The sequence below is a fragment of the Patella vulgata genome, chromosome 3, assembly GCF_932274485.2.
Source record: "Patella vulgata chromosome 3, xgPatVulg1.2, whole genome shotgun sequence".
Taxonomy (NCBI): domain Eukaryota; kingdom Metazoa; phylum Mollusca; class Gastropoda; family Patellidae; genus Patella; species Patella vulgata.
Window position 1 is genome coordinate 66,202,919 of NC_065881.2, and position 12,932 is coordinate 66,215,850.

The 12,932-nt window shown below is 34.0% G+C and overlaps 1 protein-coding gene across 3 annotated transcripts in view; it reads left to right on the top strand.

Annotated features, from left to right (window-relative positions):
* LOC126814671 (TBC1 domain family member 12) overlaps positions 1 to 12,932 on the top strand; it is a 41,791-nt gene that overhangs the window by 21,862 nt on the left and 6,997 nt on the right. For all 3 annotated transcript variants that reach the window (XM_050539977.2, XM_050539979.2, XM_050539978.2), the window contains exons 2-5: positions 2,622 to 2,846; positions 6,680 to 6,762; positions 9,078 to 9,195; positions 10,289 to 10,395. In XM_050539977.2, coding sequence (XP_050395934.1) covers positions 2,622 to 2,846; positions 6,680 to 6,762; positions 9,078 to 9,195; positions 10,289 to 10,395 — 533 coding nt within the window. The remainder of the gene's footprint in view (positions 1 to 2,621; positions 2,847 to 6,679; positions 6,763 to 9,077; positions 9,196 to 10,288; positions 10,396 to 12,932) is intronic.

Genomic DNA, 12,932 nt, shown 5'->3' on the forward strand with positions numbered 1-12,932 from the left:
TGACTTTGTAAATTCTTCTGGTGTCAGACATATTTCATGGCGGTCATACCTCATCAGCTCAAACTACAGCCATAAGTCAATAGATCTGAGGTGAAAGTAGTAAACAGAAAGATTTACACACGATTTACCTCTAAATTGAACTTCCAGATCCAAATATCCAAGCAAAAAGTGATTCTGCATGATAGAAACCAATAATCTTTTAATAAAGACATAATTTGCCATTCTTTGATTTTTAACTTGAGTAGGCTGATATTGACTAAAAAAGGTAATAAACTATACTTGATAAGGTTATACAGGTTCAACCATATTTGATTGCTCAGCAAAGAACATTGGTCTGGATAATAGAGTTTCTAAAGTCTCTTTAAAGGAAAATGCTATAGTAAAAGTTTAATTTTGTCATTTGCTTAGTTTATTGTGTGAAGCATTTCAGAACTATTTTTTGAAAAAAAAAGTTTTAGTAACAAATAAGGTAAAAAAACACATCCGGATTTCCGCAATTACTGGCATGACATAAGAGTCGACACTTGTGAGGCAGTCGATGTATATTTCAATATGGCACCGGCAGAAAGTGACAGCTTCTCAGACATTAGTATACAGGTCACAATTCTATGGAATACAATTACTGCTTTTTACTGAGCGACGTTTCGACTAGGCTTCTCTAGTCATTATCAAGCTATGATAAAAATGAAAATATGACAGGACAATATATACATGTACACCACAATGCTAAGTTAATGATGACAAACCAGGGATGTAACTTAATTACGTGTACCTAATGGTAATCTGATTTAATTGTACGCTAATAAGTAATAATACCAATTAACCTAAAAAATTGACTAATTGATTAATGGATAAGTTGTTGTGGAGTATACACAGTGATTAGTGGGTTTTAATAATACAAACGTTGCAAGAAAATGAAAATTGATGAAATGTTATCAACGACCCCTTGTATTTATTTCAGTGAAAGGGGTCGTTGATAACATTTCATCAATTTTCATTTTCTTGCAACGTTTGTATTATTAAAACCCACTAATCACTGTGTATACTCCACAACAACTTATCCATTAATCAATTAGTCAATTTTTTAGGTTAATTGGTATTATTACTTATTAGCGTACAATTAAATCAGATTACCATTAGGTACACGTAATTAAGTTACATCCCTGGTTTGTCATCATTAACTTAGCATTGTGGTGTACATGTATATATTGTCCTGTCATATTTTCATTTTTATCATAGCTTGATAATGACTAGAGAAGCCTAGTCGAAACGTCGCTCAGTAAAAAGCAGTAATTGTATTCCATAGAATTGTGACCTGTGTACTCTAGTTCAATTACTAAATGCCATTGAAACAGTTTCTCAGACATTGATTTCGTTCTGAATGTTCTTGCCTATCAGTACGAGCCAATTAGAAATGCGAGCAACAACGGTGACGATGATGGTTCGGAACATTCTACCATTTCTAGCGAAGAAGAACAATTGCGACAGGCTGTGTTCGGATTAGGTCAGAGTACCTCGTCTTATCACTGTCCTTCGATTCTCGATAACTTTTCACTTCATTTATTGAAGTTCATGCTTCATCGGCGAAAATATATCACAGAAAAAAATTATTAATTCCAATAAGTTTACCCTAGTCATAGGGTAATACGATATACAGTATTATATGCCCTAGCCTACTTTCTTTGTGCAACAATTGAAAAATGAGGGTCAAGTATAATAAGCATATTGCTGAAAAAAATCTAGGACTATCTATGATCGACTGCAAATTCATCGACATAGGCCTACACCTACTACTGACGCGGAATACGCTTCGAAAAGGGGATATTGATTTACATTAGTATTTAGGCTACCTAGCTGTCTTTTGTTGCAATGAGAATATCAGTCATTGCTGTATTTTGAAAGCGTGTCGGTTTCACCATAGAACCGTGCATAATTTTAACATAGAAAGATAACATAACTGCTATATCTTGATCGACATATTATTATTATAATTTCACTGGTCGGAGGACTTCAGTAATTAGGTTGCACGTCGCTTTCTGTAACGAAGCCCCTTGAGTCGCACTTGCTTTGTCAAAACTAACTAACGTTTTCCTAGGGAACAATCTGATTCCCCAAGCAACGCAGTTGACCATGTTTATGCTTCCAGTTAGTCAAAATGAGGGGTGCAGTGCTCAGTTGCAATAGCCTTCAATAGGGAAATTCACAATGTCCGACGCTGCAGATATGCATAAATGTGAATTCAGGCTTTTTTAGTATATTTTTCCTTTGTAAAATATTCAGAATGACTCTTAGAATTTCGTAGGGCCAAAAATATTCTAATATTAACGTTATTTTTCATATTATTACAACTTTTTGCGGTAGTATTCTCCTTTAATTTACTATAAATCATTTCATGTCATTGGAACTAGAATCTAGATCATGGTCTTAAAGTAGAGCGATTATGCATCCTCACCTAAACTCGGCTGAATAAAAAATCTAGGGGGAGTGATGCCTTGCTCCCCTGTATTTTCTTTTGGCAAGGTCTGGAATCCATCTTAAAATTACAGTTACACTTACTGTCTTTTACATAGGGGAACTGGATTATTTGCAGTTCTTAATGGCAAATTCTTTTGTAATTTCAGAAATATATTCTCAAGAAAAAATAAAGATGCTACAGATTTAAGTCCACCAGGATGGAAATTATTTGGTCAAGTTCCTCCAAAGCCAAGTACAGAAAAAGAACCATCACAGATATCACTAGAATATCATGCCAAGCTAAGGGCCAATCAAATGGCGCCATCCCGCCTAAAGAAACAGGATATGGAAGTGTCCTCAACTACAGCACTTATTTTAGAAAACAGACCCATGTAAGTTAAGTTTCCTCTGTGCTAAAGGAAGAACACTATCAAAGTTCTCAATGGAATTGGTTAAAATTGGTGATATTGTTCATTTGAGTCTAAGGGTAAACCAAATTATAATTTGAACCACAAATTTCAATTGCATTTTTCAGCGTTATCTTTCCATTCACATTTTGACTATTTTTAAAGCTTGTAAATGTTTTCAATAGAATTCATTGAAATTTGTTCTAAGACCATAGGGAGGATCAGTTTCATAAAATTCAATATTTGACTGATCCAGTATATTTTAAATTTAATGCTCACATTCACATTCAGATGGACCAAGTTTTTTAACACCAGCATTGTGGCATAAGAAAGAACTCTTTCTCAAATTTTTAAAAATTTTCAGATTGTAAAATGCAAACGTGATTTTTGACTAAACATGGTACAGAAAAAAGTGTGCAATCAAATTTTTTAGGATAATCTAATGGTTTATTTCGGAGTTATCCCCTGTTTACTTTTAAATTCATGAAGCCTTGTGATCGTGATAAGGGACAGCATTCTCATTGGAATTTTTGAAAAACATGGTAAAAATATTGTTCAGAACCTCATTGATTTTAGAATTTTAGAATCATCAATTTTACAAGCTTTACACAGAGTTATTTTCCACATATATATATACAGTGTTCATTATGTGGACAGTGATACAACCTTCTTCCTGGTTAAAAAAATTACAATGCTGTATAGACTATAAAGCATTGTTTCTGTGAGTGATCATTCATATAATTGATGTTTTTACAACCATTTATTGGCATTGTTAATAAATAATTTAAGCACTCAATGTTACCTGTGTGACCATGACATTTGCAGCAAGATCATTCATCAATGACCTGATAGAATAATTGCTTTATCGTCCTCTGTCCTGTAAACAGGGTATAAATATAATATCATGGGTTCCATTAGTAATTATCTGTATTTGTTGTTTAATAGCTTGAATAACCAGGATAAATAAGTCTGTGTCAATCTCATTAGTCAAAATAATCTGGGAGCAGACACGAAGAGTAGACGTGTACTGTATCTGGTTTAGGGTGTGGTAAATAATCCAGTAATGTTTTTTGAATAGATGTAAATTACTGATGGAATTATTGATTAAGCAGAACTGTTATGTCTATCTACATTATTTATCTAGACCCTGTAGTCTCGGATAATGTACGTAGAAAAATATTAATTGATTAATATCGGTTCACTGTTGAAAATTGATAAACTAAACATAGAACTCTAATTCTAGACTATCAGCAATAAACTTACCAGCTTACCTGTTGTTAAAAATAACTCAAGTGTTCTGCATTGTTGGGTTTTTTTTTTTTTTCAAACATAATCTAACCATACACAAAAAGAATATTGATAAATAGCTGTTAAGCTTGCAGATCTCAAGCTGATACAGAGAATTCAATTTAACAATTCAAATCAATATTATTGTGAAACAATGATTTACATGAAGCATGGAATATATACTATTCAAAAAAAGTAGGGGATATTTGATTTTGGGGGCATAATACTAAAATATGAAAATGACTACGAAAAAAGTCACTATAGAACCTAACAGAAGAAACATTTCCAGTTACATGTGACGCCCAAACGCACCAATAGCTACCGCATGGAATGCAGGTGATGCTTGGGATCATCATGGGGGTCCAACCCAAGATTTGCACGACTCTGACTTTGAATGTTACAGTCATTGTGGCATTGAATTCCAGGGTGGAAACATCAGTTTAATTGTTTTAGTGACCAGAAAACAAATTTTGATATGCGTCGGCTTACCACAACACAGGCGGTTGTGGCGCGGACAATGAATGTTTCTCAGTCTGTCATAAGCAGGCTATGGTCCAGATACCGTGATACACAATCTGTACAGGACAGACCACGCTCAGGTCGACCAAGGGCGACAACTCAAGCCCAGGATCGATTTATCCGTACCTTGGCCTTGAGAAATCGTGTCATCACAGCAAATCAAATCAGCGCTCGTCTTCAAACAGACACTGGTGTGAGAGTGAGTGGCCAGACGATTCGGAATCGACTGCATAGGGGTCACCTTCGCGCCCGACGTCCTCGCGTGATCCCTTGTTTGAGAGATCATCACATTCAGGCAAGACGTCGTTGGTGTAGGGATCGTCAACACTGGGATAATCGACGCTGGAGCAATGTGATGTTTTCAGATGAGTCAAGGTTCACTGTTGATTTTTTGGACAGACGTAGGAGGGTGTGGCGTCGTCGAAACGAGCGCTTCCAAGACATTAACGTCATCAGACATGATCGATTTGGGGGTGGTTCTGTTATGGTGTGGGGAGGCATCACTGTTGCTGGAAGAACGGCTTTACATGTTGTTGCAGGGCGTGTTACAGGCCAGTACTACCGGGACAACATCTTGGCAGTCCATGTTGTGCCGTTCGCACGACGTCATGGCCGCCGTTTCATCTTCCAGGATGACAACGCAAGATGTCACAGGGCCAGGATCGTTACAGGTTACCTCCAACAACAGAACATCACCACATTACCTTGGCCAGCACTGAGTCCCGACCTCTCCTCCATCGAGCATGTCTGGGACATGCTTGGACAGAGGTTACGTCAACGTCAACAACGTCCTGCCAATGTCCAAGAACTTGCTGCTGCGTTGCAACAGGAATGGGACAATCTGGACCAAAATGACCTAAGACGTCTCATTAGGAGTATGCCACATCGGATCAATGCTTGTTTGGCAAACAGAGGAGGATTTACCCGTTACTGACTTGGTTGTGATGCTGTGGTAACTTTGCTGTTTGACCCCGGGTATCATTTTACCCTTATAATGGTCAGTCTGTGCCTTACTTAGTCTAACGATCATTTGGAATAAATCGATGAATGTGAACTTCATTTCATTTTGTCATTTGTTTCTTCGTCAGTTTCATTAGGTGACTTTAATAACACTTAAAAATCAAATATCCCCTACTTTTTTTGAATAGTATATTAGTTAGTGCAGTTGTGTAACGCACAATAGACACATGCATAATGAAAAAGCATTAGTTAGATAAACTTGTAGCAGAGTAAACAGACATAACACTTTTAGTAATGATATAAATTAAACATCTTTACACTACAATGTAGTATTTATTATAGAACGAATTAAATCAAGTGATTGGATAGGAACATTCTGGTGGGGGTTGGATAGGAGGGGGGGGGGGGGAGAGAGGGAGTGCAGTTGGAAAAGTCAACAGAAGTACAGTATCAATTATCCATATCATAGGAAATTAATGAGTTTCATCATTCATATTGGTTGTTATTTTGTGACATTATTATTCCCCGTAGTGACCTGCTTAGTTCAGGCTGACTTTCTAAAATGTCATACTACATGTTGAAAATACCAATCATTGCCTGTTGGAAAACAACACACAGTAAAAAAAATAGAGATATAGGAATGTCATTTTACTTGTTGATGATCTATAAAACTTATATTATCAATAAATGTCAAGATACATGTGGTTATATTGATTGTTCATGGTGAACTTTCACGTTCTCAAATAAACTACAACTGCAGAAATAGATGTATTTAGAAAAATTAAAGACTATTCATTATTAATAAAAAAAAAAAACACTTCCCAAAAAAATGTTTGTTTACTGTACCTGTTGTTTGTACCTGTAATGTGAGTTATAATTGTGGTTATATTGATTGTACAAGGTGAACTTTCACGTTATCAAATAAACAGCACTAGAATAATTAAAGGTTATTCATTAATAAGATAACACTTTCAAAAATAATGTTTGCATACTGTACCTGTAAAGTGAATTATAATTTGTCATTTGAAATAAGATTACTTGTATTATTGTAGGAATTTACCATCGAAAGATCCTGAAGAAGCTGAGAAACATCGACAACAATATGAACAAATGGTAGAATGTGCTCGTAAAAAAGGTAGGTATAAATTATGGTTTGAAATGAAATGGGGTTCAATCTCCTTTTCTGAACCAACTTGCCCATACAGTCTGCTATGGTATGAGGGAAATTTTTACCATACACAACACTTCTACAACCTCTTCATCAAATATCAAATTCCAACTGCCAAGGGTTCTTAAATGTGTACACTGGGTCTGATTTTTTTTAGTCCCATCCAGCCCTCTGTCCTGCACCACTTGCCCTACAGTAATTTCAAGTTAAAAATGTTGCATACTTGACAGTTTTGACCATCTTCAGACATATTGTTAGCGATAATCAACACTATGCCAATGAGACCAGCGGTACATGAAAACATTTTAAAGATACATTTTGGGAGATTTTAATAGAGAGTTGGGCATTCTTGCTATAACAGTTCAAAAATAGATGATGAAAGAAGAATATATTGAAAATTTCAGTCAAATTACTTTATTCTGAACAAAGTTATCACCATTGTAATTTTTGACTAGAAATGGGAGTCAACTCTCTCTTCACCATCTCCGAGAATGGCCAATCGTTTGATTGACAGGCGTTAACTCCACCTACATAATCTCAATTATTAAGTAACGTTTTCAATGGCTGTGGTACTGTTAGCCTATTCGGTTTGAGACAGGGTTGCAATTCAATTCGTATCACATTTATTTTTACTACAAATTAAAAATAAAACTTTATAGATAAGAAGTGAAAGTTTGAAAGGAATGGACCAAATCAATGAGGCATAATTATAGCCGACTTCTTGTTAGCCTGCGTGTACTCTTGTACTGTAACTGGTAGGCCTACGTAACTCCCGAAGCAGACAAATACTAATAGGAAACAGTGATCCAATGGGGCTGCAATTCAATTGGGGTGATGCTAGCTGCAATGTTTATCAATTTCCATAATATTTCTGTAAACGCAAGTGACAAAAGAGCGTATAATACCGACATCCAAAGTCTCCTTTTAACAACAACTAAACATAATATCAAGGCCGTATAATATATCGAACTTTCAATCAAATTGACTTACATGCTGCCTCACTCAACAGCGGCCTCGCTTCGTACACTCTATCATTTAGCGTCGATCTAAAATTTCCGGGAGTATGTCGTCAACGGTTAATCTCCACTTACGACACCATTTAAAAATTTAATCAATCAATGAAATCTTGTTTAAATCCGAGCCGAATCCAAGCAATCCGTCTACAGAGTTGATTTTGTGCTTGTTGTGTAAATAAAGATCTAATTTATAATTTCTATGACATCTGAAGCCTAAATAAAGACTTGCAATAATCAGATTTAGCTCTTGCATAATGTATGTTTAAACAACGTAAAGTTATTATTAGACATTTCATTCTATCATTCCTGCGGATATTCTCCATTCATATCCGGCGACATATTAGGCTGTGGAGTAACATCGTATACTATTGGCTGATTTTAGACTTCTATCCAATTAAAACGAGCCTTATATTAGCATTCAATATGCTTGATGAATAATTATGGCAGCCCTAGTTTTATCATGGAAATGCTCATAGCTCGAAGGAGCAGGTCACTATACTCAAATATATGCAGTTTTAGAAGTAAAAAAAAACTGAAAGTACAGTAGACTATGAATCTCATTATTTAGGAGAGCGATTTAGCTAATTTGCGGGCATATTTAATGACTCCCCCGAAGATAAGTCGAGATGTGTCGGGAGGCGCAAGAGCGAAAGCGCGCCTTAAACTTGAAGGACTTTATTTAATTATAGACTGTGATATAAGTTTTACGTGAATACAATACATGGTGTACTCAGTGAGTCAAGAAGTTAAATGGAGTTGTCAAAAATGTGCTTTAAGTTAATGTAATAAAATTAATGTCTGTTCCATTAATTACGTTATTCATAACATTATTTTACAATTGTTGTTAAATATGTCTTAGTCAGAAGGAAAACTTAATCTAAAGAGTTGTGTGTAAAAAAATTCAAGGCTAAATATTAATTAGTTAATTTTTAGCATGTTATTGTAGTGTAGTTTTTTGGATGTCGATAATTAACAGGAAAATGTTCTAATTTTATACCTGAAGTATTAATTAAATATTGAAGGAAATTGTGTAAGGAAAAGCAAAAATCTATTTAATTATATCTATTGCTATATAAATTTCATTAATGTAACTTTTATATCTTTGAGTTGGTCTCTTAAAAAATGTAGTTCATTCACCCAGAATATAAAACAACATTTATTTATTAGTCTAAATATAATCTTTTCCTTGACAATCTTAATTATATGACTAAAAAAAGAAAGACAATGATGTATGATTAATAAAGGTAATATTTTTGTTTATTTCAGAACAACGTGAATATAAACAGCGTAAAAAACAGTTACAAAATCAGCTACGTCAAGAAGATCAGTTGGCCAAATCAAGTAGGATTTGGAATACAGAAGTGTTACCTAACTGGGACACCATGTGAGTTCCCAGTACATCTATGAAAATCACTAATCCATGCAAAGTTTGAAATACGTTGAATGGAATAGTTCAAGATATTGGCTTTTGCATGATTTTTTTGTATAGGTGGTAGATCATTTTAGGCATAATATGGAACTCGCTACCTGAAAATCTTTGATTCAGTCCATCATTAGACTCTTTTAAATCCAGTTTGAAAACATACTTATTTGAGAAATATTTGCAAGAGTGATTATGTTTTTTGTAACGCTATGAGCATGAATATATGTGGAATTAGCGTGATATAAATGGACTTATTATTGCTATTGGCTTGTTTTTGTTTACGCAAAAATACCTTAGATATAATTTCATAATTTCAATAAAATGGAAGACAAAGTCCCATGCAATATACAATACAGTATTTAGTAGACCGACCTAATAATAATACAGGAAAATAATTTGTAAATGATTTAAGATATTTTATGCTAAATCAAAGATTTATACTAATAATAAATAATTGGGTTTTTAAAAGCTCTCTGGCAAACTGTTTCATAAGGACAATGAAAATAAAAGTGATAAATCAAGTCAAGGTTATTATGAAATAGGTTCTATATGAAAACAGAGAAGCAATATTAATAATAGCCGAGAATTGATATGTAACAGATGGATTTTCACTCGAGAACCATTCACTCAGAACCAATCCAAACTGGGTACTGAGTCAAACCAGGAGTATGTGTAGTGTTACATACTGTACACGCATTTAAAGAAACTTAAAATTATACAGTTCAGTGATAGAAAAATGAGGTTTAACATAGACTAGTTCATTTTAGGACCAACAGTGAGAGGAAACCCACGAGGTTAGACAGGTGACTCTACCTCTTGTACCACACAGTGACAAACCTTATAATCTAAAGTGCATGATTGATAGAATTTATTGATATCGAGCATCTTTGCTTTGCACGCTTTATAAATAACTGTTATTCTGATTTTGAACTCTATTTACCGGTACTGGAAAATATTTGAAGCTTAACAAATTATATGTTTATATGTTAGCTGTAATACTAATAGGTCTTATAATCATGACATATTTGAATGCAGCATCTCGCTTTAATTTCAGGCGTAGCAGTAAAAAAGCTCGAGATTTATGGTGGTATGGTTTACCACCTAGTGTTCGAGGTAAAGTCTGGAAATTAGCTCTAGGGAATGAATTAAACGTCACGGCAGGTTAGTAAATTATAAGTTAAATAGATTACTAGGCACACACACAACTATTGATTATTATCTTATACATGAAATTCATATTAAACGTATTTTACTATAAAGGTCAATGTTGTTTCAACTAAATGAAACAGATAGTTAATGGATTATAGCCATCAAACAATTTGAAAATACCTTACGCTTAGTTTAGTTTAGGGAAATAATCAAAAAGTTTTTAAAAAGTTTAAAAAGAAATTTATTAGAACTTGATATTTAGTTCTTCAATTCTTGCTTTTAGTGTTAACATAGAATTTAATATATTGTTTTATAATAAAGTATTTCCAAATCAAAAATTTTGTGGATTTGTTTTGCATTCACTGATCCTGGTTGTACATTTTTGGGACAATATCTAATTTTTCAAGGCAAAATTCAGGGCGTTGATTATTCTAAAATGCACATTTTAAAGGTCACCGGAAAAGGTTCATAATTTTTTTAAATAATGCAAGTAATTATGTCAACATATCCTTTCCATAAGTATAACACGAACCCGAATGTCAATATTACCTGCAACAGGTAAATTTCAACATTAGTAATTTTTGCCATTCTCCGTGGCGCAGTCGTAACTTTCCGTAAATAAACAATCTGTGACGTCATTTTAGTCCTTCTGCTCATATTCTAGCCTATATGTCTATGTGCAGAAGGACTAAAATGACGTCACGGATTGCTTATTGACAGAAAGTTACGACTACCCACGGCAAACGGCAGAAATTACTAATGTTGAAATTTGCCTTTTGCAGGCAATATTGACATTCGGGTTCGGGTTATACTTATGGAAAGGATATGTTGACATAATTACTTGCATTATTTAAAAAAAAATTTATGCTTTTCCGGTGACCTTTAAACCTAGCACTGTAAGTTTTATTCATAAGATATGACATTCTTTGTTATTTAGGGTGATAAACTACATATTATTATTCTCCGAAAAATACCAATTTTAATTACCAACTCTGTTCCAAACTTGGACCAAAAGCATGATAATAAAGGGTGCTGATGATAACAAAAGTCAAATTTTCTCAGTTATCCCGGCATGGATTTTAGCATGAACAATGCTAAATAAAGTCCAAGAAACCTAAAGGTTACCTTTTGCCTATAGTGCGTGGTTTGTCCTGGTATCCATGGAAATGCCAAAAAATGATAAGTTTTCTTGGAAATTCTGTAAGTTCATGTTAAAAAGAGATATCGATAGTCCCTCCTGAAGATCGAAAGTAGAGGTCATAATCGACATTTTCACACCAAGGACTTTAAAAAATATCTACTCAAAGTATTTTATATCTTTGTTGATTTACCTTCAAACGAGATTTTGTGATTTTTGGTAAATTCTTTGAATACATCCTCAAAAAGTTTTAAAATACAACAATTTGGATGTAAAAAGTAAATATTTACATCAGTGCACTACTCCGCCGCACTTAAAATCATTTTATGCATTCAAAAAAGATAGTCTTCGACTATCAGAAAAAAGAATTATGTTCCAGTCATGAATTATGGTAGACCTGGATAATTGCATCTTAGAGGAAAATCCTCCTGGTCATGTGACTTTTGGTCTAAGTCCTCCAGTGTGAAAATGTTGCTGGAGGCAGCCATGATTGGTTATTGCGGATCATGTGACAGATGTGTACGACATCATAATTTATTCAACAACTTACTGATCTAGGTCGGGGAAACTTTCTCTTTTGCTATAAATAGTTTTTTTCTTTCCGCTTGTATCTGCATTATTACACAACAAATGGTGGGACTGTTTGGTATGTGTCCTCTGGGTTATTTTCTAAATGGAATAAATATGCAAAGTCTTAATAAGATTGGTGCTGAAAAGTTAGTGTGTATGTTAAGCCTACCTCACAACTGACAGCACGGGTCATACAGTTTGGTAGCTTGCAGACCAGTCGCAAGTAATTGGGTGAAAATTTTGTATGTGCAGAACCAAATGTCTTTATGGCCTGTCAGCGATCTTCTATGGTGCCGAACACAAGCAAGTGATGAGTAAGACTCACATACAGGTTTACTAAAAAATTTCCCCTCCAGACTGCCCGTAGTAGCACATACGGTGGTTTGTGAGATAGGCTTTAGACTACTCAATGCCCTTAACTAAGAAAACAAATCCACAAGATAAATGATAAATAATATATAGGCTTAGATTCAATCAATTTAAAAATTTATTAGGATATTGAAATAACTATTATTATTATCATGTATCAGAAACAAATATATTGTGTTTTTGTTTCATTAATTAATCTTGATTAGTACACAGATCTTGGCAGAGTTTTGACAGTTTCATGTCAAAATACTGAAGTCTTTACTACATATATATTTTAGGAATGTTAGAAATGTAGATAGATTAAAACAATCAATCTACTAATCAACATTCTTTACCCACAAAAAAATAGATTGATAGAGTTTTATATCATAACCTTGTTTTATATTAATTCATATTTACCTATTATTAAAAATATAGGTTTTTTATGCTATAGACAAAAATCCATATAAATCACTGTCATATGTATATTTAC